At 42.9% G+C, this 12,050-nt stretch overlaps 1 protein-coding gene across 1 annotated transcript in view; it reads left to right on the top strand.

The window, feature by feature from the left end:
• Nucleotides 1–12,050, top strand: part of SPHKAP (SPHK1 interactor, AKAP domain containing) — a 500,233-nt gene that overhangs the window by 467,765 nt on the left and 20,418 nt on the right. The window contains exon 10 of the mRNA XM_069727823.1: nucleotides 4,504–4,550. Within this exon, the coding sequence (XP_069583924.1) occupies nucleotides 4,504–4,550 (47 nt within the window). The remainder of the gene's footprint in view (nucleotides 1–4,503; nucleotides 4,551–12,050) is intronic.

Genomic DNA, 12,050 nt, shown 5'->3' on the forward strand with positions numbered 1-12,050 from the left:
CACTGTTGATTTCTTCACTCCAAGCTGGTTGGCTATTGCAATTGCAAATTCAGTCTTCCCAGCCTGGTGCAGGGCTACAATTTTGTTTCTGGTGTCCTTTGACAGCTCTTTGGTCTTCACCATAGTGGAGTTTGGAGTCAGACTGTTTGAGGGTGTGCACAGGTGTCTTTTTATACTGATAACAAGTTTAAACAGGTGCCATTACTACAGGTAATGAGTGGAGGAAAGAGGAGACTCTTAAAGAAGAAGTTACAGGTCTGTGAGAGCCAGAAATCTTGATTGTTTGTTTCTGACCAAATACTTATTTTCCACCATAATATGCAAATAAAATGTTAAAAAAACAGACAATGTGATTTTCTGGATTTTCTTTTCTCAGTTTGTCTCCCATAGTTGAGGTCTACCTATGATGTAAATTACAGACGCCTCTCATCTTTTTAAGTGGTGGAACTTGCACTATTGCTGACTGACTAAATACTTTTTTGCCCCACTGTATATATACCTATTCTATGTGTATATATCTACTCTCATCTAACCTGTCAGTGTGATTTTACTGTACTCTGCGCTGAATTGCCGGCTTTTCTAAGGACACGGGTGCGTAAAAATCGGACAGCACTCGCATGGTGCGAGTGCTGTGCGCTTTTTTTCTCGCACCCATTGACTTGCATTGGCGAGTCTCGTCCGAGAATCTCAGCAATACGCAGCATGCTGCGATTTTTTTCTCAGCCGACACAGATTTTTCTCAGTCCGTTTTCGGCTGAGAAAAAAATCGCTAATGGAATGTCACCTATTGATTAACATTGGTCCGAGTGCAATCCGATTTTTTATCGGATTGCACTCGTCCGTTTTTCTCACAAGTGGAGATGAGCCCTTACACATGTCCTTATTCATTTCTACGGGAAATCAACTTATATCCATGAGGTTTTTTCTTCCTGAAGAGATTATGAACAACACCTGGTGAGAAAAAGTGAATGCCACTCATCTGGTGAAAATCCTGGAAATAGACACTGACAAATCAAAAGTCTGCAAAAGGAAAATACACTTCAGGAAAAACTATCTTCCAAAACTCTTTAAAACCTCTTCAAGAAACATTTCAGGGCCTGTGCACACAAAACATTTAAACTCTGGCGATCCCGATGAGCTTTTCATGCCAAAGACTTCTGGAAACTATGGAGATTTTTCCTGAAGCATCTTTGGTGTCGTTTTTTCATTAGTATCTTGAGTGGGTTTTTTGGACTTTTTTTTAGCCGGAATTTTTTGGGAGGCTTTTCCGTTGGTTTTAGTGTCAACTTTTTTACTGTCATTTTCTAATCATTTTTTTACTTCATTGAATGTAGAAAGCGCTGGCATTTTTTTTTTTTTAAGAAAAACAATTGCAAGACACTCCAAAAATATTCTAACGGCCGGTTTTCACACGTCAGTGGCTCCGGTACGTGAGGTGACAGTTTCCTCACGTACCGGAGACACTGACTCACGTAGACACATTAAAATCAATGTGTCTCTGCACATGTCAGCGTGTTTTCACGGACCGTGTGTCCGTTTGAAAAACACGGAGACATGTCAGTGTTCATGGGAGCGCACGTATTACACGGACCCATTAAAGTCAATGGGTCCGTGTAAAACACGTACCGCACACGGATGCTGTCTGTGTGCAGTCCGTGTGCCATGCAGGAGACATCGCTACAGTAAGCGCTGTCCTCCCAGCGTGGTGCTGAAGCCGCCATTCATTTCTTCTCTCCAGCAGCGTTCACTGGAGAGAAGATATGAAAAATCTTTTTTTTTTTTGGTGTTTAAAAAAAAGATCTCTGTCCCCAACCTCCCCCCCCCCCACCCCCCCCCCCCCCACTGTTAATAAAATACTTACCCGGCTCCCTCCCTGCTTCCTCTCCTTGCCGCAGCTTCTCCTGTATGAGCGGTCACGTGGTGCCGCCCATTACAGTGATGAATATGCGACTCCACCCGAAAGATTTTTCATATCTTCTCTCCAGCGAACGCTGCTGGAGAGAAGAAATTAATGGCGGCTTCGGCACCAGATGCAGGGGACAGCGCTTAACTGTAGCGCTGTCTCCTGCATGGTGCGTGTGGTACCCAGTCGGCACACGGGCGGCACACGGATGCCGCACGTGTGCCACACTGATGTGCCACGTGAGCACACGGACACACGGACACGGATAATTCCGGTACCGATTTTTCCGTGTGGGACAGGCCTTAGTCTTCCAGGCTTCTTTTGCGCTTTCCCATTGACTTGTGCATTCTTCTGCCATTTTCAGCTCTATAGATGCTCTATACTTTACAGCACGTGTCACTTCTTTTAACTGCTTGACATTTTCAGAAACTTGAACATATCTATAGCAAGTCGCCTTTACATAGAAATCCATATGTTCATGCTTTTAAAAGTTTTTTTGTTATAGGTTTTTCTGGCAGTTTACATTTCAGAACCCGTCTGAAAAGGACGTTATGTGCCCATAGCCAGGAATGGAAAAAACTCCTACAAAAAAGGAGTTTCCTGAGGATGTCTTTTTCAGGTGGGTATTCTCAGTAACCCACCTGAAAAAGTGCTCAATGGATGTAAAAAAAAAAAAAGATGTGCATTGCAATGAAAAAGCAACCTGCTGATCAAATGTTCAGTCCTTTAGGGTATGTGCACATGTTCGGGATTATTTGTGGTTTTTTTCGTTTTTCAGTGTTATTCCATGGCAAAAACGCATAAAAAACGCATACATTATGCATCCCATCACTTCAAATGCATTCCACAATTTTTGTGCACATGTTACGGATTTTTCCGCAAAAAAAATGCTTGCGGAAAAATATGCAGCGTGTTCATTAATTTTGCGGATTTTTGATGCATTTCCCGCTATGTTATTGAATTGGGAAGCTGCGGAGAAAAACAAGAAAAATCCACACAAAATCCGTGCAAAAAATGCAACAAAACCGAGAGTAAAACGCGAGAAAAACGCGTGCAGATCTTATGCGGAAAATCTCCAGTTTTGCTCAGGAAATTTCCGTTTAAAATCCTGACGTGTGCACATAGCCTTAAGCTTCTTTCAGCTGGTTCAGGTTTGTAAATACATCAAGTGGTTAAACCAACTGACTGGTCCTTTTCTCAGCTTCCGCTTGGAAGCCACTCGCTATTTCATACATAGAAGTAAAAAAACCAATGCCAACGACAAACCTGCTGCAAAAGATGTCTGCAAAGAATACCAAAAACTTGAGAAACTAAGGCTACGTTCACATTAGCGTTGCGCGCCGCTGCGTCGGCGACGCAACGCACGACGCACAAAAAAACACGCGCAAACGCACGCAAAAACGCTGCGTTTTGCGACGCGTGCGTCGTTTTTTGACGAAAATCGGACACACGAAAAATGCAACTTGTTGCATTTTCTTGCGTCCGACGCTAGCGTCGGAAACGACGCACGTGTCGGAAAACGCAACAAAAAAAACGCATGCGTCCCCCATGTTAAACATAGGGGCGCGTCGCCGCTGCGTCGCCGCTGCGTCGCCGACGCAACAGCGACGCACATTAGCGGAATGCTAATGTGAACGTAGCCTAAGCGGGTACATCGGTGTCTAAACATGTCATATGCACATACCTAAAGTCTTGGATTGATCCATCTCAAAAGACTTTGTTTGAGCATAGCCTAAAAGCCGCCATACATGTTCGATGGCTGTTGGCTGAACGATGCTTTGGCTGACCGTTTGGCCGGCAGCCATCTAAGACAGCGCTCGCCATACACAGGGGCACTCGATCAGCCGGGCATTCTATATGAGACCTGTCTCCAGACATATTTGGTTTATCTCCGGGAGACAACATCATTGGCAGTCCAAAATCAGACATGACACATTAAAGGGAACCTGTCACCTGAATTTGGCGGGACTGGTTTTGGGTCATATGGGCGGAGTTTTGGGGTGTTTGATTCACCCTTTCCTTACCCGATGGCTGCATGCTGGCTGCAATATTGGATTGAAGTTCATTCTCTGTCCTCTGTAGTACATGCCTGCACAAGGCAAGATTACCTTGTGCAGGCGTGTACTATGGAGGACAAAGAATGAACTTCAATCCAATATTGCAGCCAGCATGCAGCCAGCGGGTAAGGAAAGGGTGAATCAAACACCCGAAAACTCCGCCCATATGACCCAAAACCAGTCCCGCCAAATTCAGGTGACAGAGTCCCTTTAATATTTTCCCAGACAATAAATTATCCGGGCCTCCTTTACATATCAGAATGTTGGCTAAACCCGCCAATATCCATGTGTTTGTCTGGCAGCTGCAATGAGAGACACAGGCCATGGACGTGTGGTCTTGTTTTTAAATAGCAGATGCACAAATGTAAAAAAAGCTGCCTACTATTCTCAAATGTGTGTGTTTTAGATTCCTACTCTTTGCTGTTTACACACCTTGTTTTTAGAATACAAAGCAGACCATTTTTCTGGAGCAGCCCTTCCTAATCTAATCTCCTAGGTTTTGCATTGCTTAAATAACTTTATTTTTTTTATTTTTTTTTAAAGAAAACCAGAAAAGACAGTGGCTAAAGATTTGGAGGAAAATCCAGATGGTGAGTTACTGTATGCACAAAACAATTGCAAACCAGTTTGCCCACCGGAAGCCTCATTAAATTCATGGGGGCCTGGAATTTATTATTTAGATCACATTGTCACATTATAATATTGAGAGATTCATATTTAGTGCTCAGTTAAATATGATTAGAATGATTGTAACCTCTTAATGACTGGGTGGTTTTCCTTTCTTTCCCCATTCAATTTTTCCTCCTAGAGTCTTCCTAGACTATTACCTGTTTTTATATTTCAGCATAGCCAGGGTTAGGACTGTTTTTTTTTTCTTCAAGAAAAGTTGTAGTTTTGAATGACAACATTCATTTTACCATACAATGTGTAATGGAAAACAGGAAAGAAAGTTACAAGTACGGTGGAAAAAAAATTCAATTATTTATTTATTTATTTATTTATTTTCGTTTTTATGGCATTCATTGTGTGTTAAAAATGACCCTGGCAATATTATTCTTCCGAACCTTAAAATTACAATGACGCCAAACTTGTAAAGATTGTTTTCTTTTTGAGGTGAAAAAATATTATGAAATTTCCCCCCCAAAAAATGCTTTGTTCCACCATTTTCTGAGGCCTGTAACATTTTTATTTTTACGTTGGTGGAAGGACTTGTTTTTGTGTGGTCAGTTGACATTTTTATTGGCACAATTTTGGGGTACATGAGTTGTTATTGCATTTTTTGGGAAAGGAGGAAAAGGGGGAAGGTGAAAAACAGGAATTCTGGTGTTTTTGATTTTCTTTTTTGCCTGACGGAATTTATTGTAAAAGTTAAATAATTTTATATTTTGATAAATCAGACTTTTACAAATATGGCGATTCCAAATATGTTTTTTCTATATTTCTTTATTTTTAACCTCTCTCTGACCTCGGACGGGATAGTACGTCCGAGGTCAGATCCCCTGCATTGATGTGGGCTGCGGCGGTGAGCCCACATCAAAGCCGCGACAGGTCAGCTGTTTTGAACAGCTGACATGTGCGCGCAATAGCGGCAAGTTGAATCGCAATCCACCCACCGCTATTAACTAGTTAAATGCCGCTGACAGCGGCATTTAACTACCGCTTCCGGCCACGCGGCCGGAAATGCGCTCATCACCGACCCCCGTCACATGATCGGGGTCAGCGATGTGTCAGGATAGTAACCATAGAGGTCCTTGAGACCTCTATGGTTACTAATGCCGGGCTGCTGTGAGTGCCACCCTGTGGTCGGCGGTCATAGCAAGCCTGTAAGTAAGCTACATAGGAGCGATCTGATGATCGCTGCTATGTAGCAGAGCCGATCAGGCTATGTCTGCTTCTAGCCTCCCATGGAGGCTATTGAAGCATCGCAAAAGTTTAAAAAAAAATGTTTAAAAAAATATGAAATAAAAAAAATATAAAAAGTATAAATCACCCTCCTTTCGCCCCATTCAAAATAAAACAATGAAAATAAAGTAAAAAATACACATATTTGGTATCGCCGTGTTCAGAATCGCCCGATCTATCAATAAAAAAAAGGATTAACCTGATCGCTAAATGGTGTAGCGAGAAAAAAAATTTGAAACCCCCAAATTATGTTTTTTTTGGTGGCTGCGACATTGCATTAAAATGCAATAACGGGTGATCAAAAGAACATATCTGCACCAAAATGGTATCACTAAAAACGTCAGGTTGGCACGCAAAAAATAAGCTCTCACCGACCCCAGATCACGAAAAATGGAGACGCTACGGGTATTGGAAAATGGTGCAATTTTTTCACCACTTAAATAAAAAATAACCTAGACATGTTAGGTGTCTATGAACTCTTAATAACCTGGAGAATCATAATTGGACAGTTTTAGCATTTAGTGAACCTAGTAAAAAAGCCAAGCAAAAAACACGCATGGGATTGCACTTTTTTTTGCAATTTCACCTCACTTGGAATTTTTTTCCCAATTTCTAGTACACATCATGGTAAAACCAATGAGGTAGTTCAAAAGTACAACTGGTCCTGCAAAAAAAAAGCCCTCACATGGCCATATTGACGGAAAAATAAAAAAAGTTATGGCTCTGGAAAGGAGGGGAGTGAAAAACAAATCCCAAGGACATGAAGGGGTTAAACTGTGTATGTATATATATGTATATATAAATAAATAAACATATATATATATATACAAATACACAGTTTAAAAATAAATAAATAAAAAACATATGTGTATATACTGTATATGTACAGTTTAAAAATAAAGAAATTATAACAACCATATTTGGCATCGCCACAATTGTAAAAGTCTGATCTATCAAAATATAAAATTATTTAACCTTTACAATAAACCTCGCAAGGCAAAAAAAGAAAAATTTAAAACACCTGAATTCTTGTGTTTTACTTTTTTTTTAAGTCTCCTTAGGCCTCTTTCACACGTCAGTGTCTCCGGTACGTGTAGTGACAGTTTTCTAACGTACCGGAGACACTGACACACGTAGACCCATTCAAATGAATGGGTCTATGCACATGTCTCCATGTTTTCACGTACCGTGTGTCCGTGTTTAAAACACGGAGACATGTCCGTTTTTCTCTGGCAGCACGGTCCGCAAAGCATCCCGCACACATGCACACGGAGAACAGTGTGCACTCTCCTCCGTGTGCACGTACTGCCCGCAGGAGAGACAGCGCTACAGTAAGCGCCGTCTCCCCCGCGTGTGGTGCTGAAACCGGAATTCATCCCTTCTTCCCAGCAGCGTTCGCTGGAAAGAAGGAATGAAAAATCTTTTTTTTTTTCTTTTTCCTTAAAAATAAAGTTTGTGCGTCCCCTCCCGCCTCCCATCCCCTGTGCGCCCCCCCCGCTTGCCAGGAAATACTCACCGACACCCAGCTCCAGCGATGTCTCCTCTCAGCGGCTGCAACCTGTGCTGTGTGAGCAGTCACGTGGTCCCGCATTACATTACAGTGAGGAATATGCGCAGTGATTTTATTTTTTTTTCTTTCATAAATCAATAATGCAAATTCTCATTTCATAGGTAAAATCTGTTTTCAGTGAAGATAGATTTTTACATTACTGGGCTAGGAGTGGTCTAATTCCACATGTACACACAGGACACATTTTTAACCTCTTAGTGACAGAGCCAATTTTGTATTTAATTACAAAGCCACGTTTTACAATTCTGACCACTGTCACTTTATGAGGTTATAGCTCTGGAACACTGTAACGGATCCCACTGATTCTGAGAATGTTTTCTCGTGACATCATGTTAGTTGTAAAATTTATTCGATATAACTTGCATTTATTTATGAAAAAAATGGAAATTTGGCAGAATTTTTGAAAATGTTGCAATTTTCAAACTCGTAAGTTTTGTGCCCTTTAATCAAAAAGTCATATCGCAAAAAATAGTTAATAAATAATATTTCCCACGTGTCTACTTTACATCAGCACAATTTTTTTTTGTTAGGACATTATACGGGTTAAAAGTTGACCAGCGATTTCTTATTTTTACAACAAAATTTACAAAACCATTTTTTAGAGACCACCTCACTTTTGAAGTCAGTTTTGGGGAGGGTCAATAAAACTAAAAATACCCAAAAGTGACACCATTCTAAAAACTGCACCCCTCAAGGTGTGGAAAACCATATTCAAGAAGTCTATTAACCCTTCAGGTGCTTCACAAGAACTAAAGCAATGTGGAAGGAAAAAATTAACATTTTACTTTTTTCACAAACAATTAAGGCTGGTTTCACATTTGCGTTTTGATCTGCAGCGTTTTAAATGCAAACGCATTTCGTTCAAAAACGCGTTTAAAAGCTGCGTTTTTTAGGCGCATGCATTTTTGCACATTTTAACGCAAACGTGGCGTTTTGACGCGTTTACAAGCGTTTTTTCCTGCGTTTGCGTTTTTGAAATGCATGATGAGAAGTGTGTGACAGCTGCCAATCATCAAAATCAACTAGAAAACCCACTATAAACAGGAATACCTAGGGTTAGGGTTAGGGTTAGGATCCCTAGTAACCCTAGGGATTCTAACCCTAACCCTAACCCTAAAACACAAACTCTAACCCTAACCCAAACTCTAACTCTAACCCTAACCCTAACACAAACTCTAACACAAACTCTAACACAAACTCTAACACAAACTCTAACCCTAACCCTAAAACACAAACTCTAACCCTAACCCAAACTCTAACCCTAACCCTAAAACACAAACTCTAACCCTAACCCAAACTCTAACCCTAACTCTAACACAAACTCTAACACAAACTCTAACACAAACTCTAACACAAACTCTAACACAAACTCTAACATAAACTCTAACCCTAACCCTAAAACACAAACTCTAACCCTAACCCAAACTCTAACCTTAACCCTAAAACACAAACTCTAACCCTAACCCAAACTCTAACCCTAACCCTAACACAAACTCTAACACAAACTCTAACACAAACTCTAACACAAACTCTAACACAAACTCTAACCCTAACCCTAACCCTAGGGATCCTAACCCTAACCCTTATGGTTAGGGTTAGGGTTAGGATCCCTTAGGGTTAGGGTTAGGGTTTGGGGGTGGCTTATCAGTGTGTATTCTTGTGTTTTTCTATAAAAACGCATGCGTTTACATAGACATCAATAGGGTTTTTTTTGCGGCAAAAAACGCCGCTAAAATGACTACATGTTGCATTTCTGCAACACAACGCATGCAGAGAAAAAACGCATGCGTTGCAAAAACGCGTCAAAACACATGCAAAAAACGCATTCGTTTTTAATGTTAAGTATAGGGGGGAAAAACGCGTGCGTTTTTTTGCGGTTTTTTTTTGCGCAAAAATGCAAAAAAAAAAATGCAAATTTGAAACCAGCCTTACTTTGGAACAAACTTTTGTATTTTCACAAGAGTATCAGGAGAAATTGGACAACAAAATTTGTTGTGCAATTTCTCTTGAGTATGCCAATATGTGGGGAATGGATGGAGAAATGTTTTACTTTTTGAACGCAAAATTGGCTGGAATCAATGACGGCCGCCATGTCTCGTTTGGAGACCCCCTGATGTACCTAAACCGTGGAATCCCCCCAATTCTAACTCCACCCTTAACACAGCCCTAACCACAACCCTAACCCCAAGACACCCCTAACCACAACCCTAATCCCAACACCACCGTAACCCAACACCACAACCCTATCCCCAACACAACTCTAACCGTAGCCTAACCCTAACCCTAGCTCTAACCCTAGTCCCAACTCTAATACTAGCCTAACCCTAACTCTAGCTCTAACCCCAACCCTAACCTTAGCCCCAACCCTAGCCCAACACTAACCTTAACTCTAACGCTAGCTCCACCCCTAACCCTAACACAGTAATTAAAATGAACCAATAGGAGAAATCGCCTATTGTTGCCGATTGCCAGCTGACAGATCTCAGCAGGCGCACTGCACATGCGTCCATTTTCATCCCGGCAGAAAATACTGTGGGCCGGGGGACATCACCGGGGAATGCAGGAGGTGCCGGAGGTACTGGAGGAGCTTGGGGAACACCATTTCTCTCTCCTCTGATGTGCTAGATGATATCAGAGGAGAGAGAAATAAATAGGAAATCAGACTTTTTTTTGTTTGCAGTCACTGTTATTTCGTGAGTAACGGTGATCGCAACACTGGGGACGGTAAAAACCGACCCAAATCATGTTCTCCGGGTTCTCGGCTACCCCCGAAGAATTTCCGACGCTGGGGGGCTCTATAAGCTTATTTCTCAGGGCCGTTAAAAGGCATATCGGCAGTTGTTAAGGGGCTAAAATATATCAATAATCTACCAATCAATCAATAATGTGTAGCAGCAAGGTAAACATGTAGGTATAATATTAGATTTAAAGTTGTTAATGGGTTAAGAATAGTTACTGAAAAGCTGTTACCCTTTAGGCTACATTTCCACAATGAACTTTTGTGAATTTTTGATGTTGCAGACTCATTTCTGCATCCATTAAGTAAAATAAGTTACTTGCATTTTTTAAAAAAAAAGCAACATAAAAACTCGCCCAAAACTCATCATGGTAACATAGCCTTAGGGCAGTCCCACACGTCCAGATAATTCCGGTACCGGAAAAATCGGTACCGGAATTATCCATGTCCGTGTGCCCATGCGTTTCTGTGGCACATCAGTGTGGCACACGTGCGGCACACGTGTGCCGCCCGTGTGCCAACTGGGTACCACACGGAGCGTGCAGGAGACAGTGCTAGAGATAAGCGCTGTCCCCTGCATCTGGTGCTGAAGCCGCCATTCATATCTTCTCTGCAGCAGCGTTTGCTGTAGAGAAGATATGATAAGATCCCTGTCCACTCCCACCCCCTGTGCGCCCGCCCGCTGTTATTAAAATACTCACCCGGCTCCCTCGCAGTGTCCTGTCCTCGCCGCACCTTCTCCTGTATGAGCGGTCACGTGGGGCCGCCCATTACAGTCATGAATATGCAGCTCCACCCCTATGGGAGGTCGTTTGTAACGTTCAAGTGTCCTTACCTCCCATAAAGGGAAGCATTGTTATATTTTCCTTGCATTTCAAAAATTTGCATTTCTTTGGCTAACATGTATTGTTGTTCTTCTTCCCAGTCCAGGAGTACTGGATTTAACCGGGAGGGAGTGCAGCGCCCCAGAGACCTGGTCATTGCAGTAGTGTCGCTCTGCCACTAAGGGGAGTGATGGTACGTCTGATGGCACTAAATGAGTTCATCTGACCAGGTATCACCAGCACACATTACACTTCACACTCCGTCCACTACGGGGAGCAAAAGGTTTTATTTTTTAGGCCACTCCTCCCACTGGTAAATCTAGGGGTTGGATAGGAAGCTGACTGGGTTTTGTCCAGGCAACATCCAGTGGCAGGGGGTGTTGCGGGGAAGACTTCAGGGGAGTCCCTGTCAGGCATGGGAACCTGGCAGAGACTTAGCGACAAGAACAGAACGAAACGGAACCGTGCCTGCACTACCTTGCGGCGGTATCCTTAGAAAGATACTGTAGGGATCCCGGGTAAACGAAGGGATCCCTTTAAGAGTTAACCCTAGACGGGTATTAGCAGCAAAACAGCAGGAAGACAAACAGTTAAATAACTATATACAATTTGTCGGGGCCTCGAGGTTTATTTTGATTCTGGTGGTCGTAGCTCCACAGGCAGCAATGGGCGGGGCCATCCACCCGGATATCTGCGGTTACCAGGTGTGGTTCCAGGAGCTCCTTCGCTCCAGGCAGGGGTCTGGGTGGCTACAGTTCTGGATCCCGAAATGGCCTGGGTAGTAGCCATCACTGAAGCCGATCCTTCGGCTACCACGGTGGTAGTGGTATCAACGGTGCAGGTGGTGGTCTTGACGATGGTGCACGTCGGGGTAACCACCGTAGTCTTGGTAGTAGTGGTAGACTGGTCACAAGGGGGCACCTTTGCTACGGGGGATGGCTTCACTGACACTTTAGTCCGTGGACGCCCAGGGCAAACCACCCCCTCTCCCCAAAGCGCCGGGCGCAGGTGACCTCGACCCCCGGGCAGAGACCCCGGCCCGGGTGGCCCTCTCCGA

This window comes from Ranitomeya imitator, chromosome 5, assembly GCF_032444005.1.
Source record: "Ranitomeya imitator isolate aRanImi1 chromosome 5, aRanImi1.pri, whole genome shotgun sequence".
Taxonomy (NCBI): domain Eukaryota; kingdom Metazoa; phylum Chordata; class Amphibia; order Anura; family Dendrobatidae; genus Ranitomeya; species Ranitomeya imitator.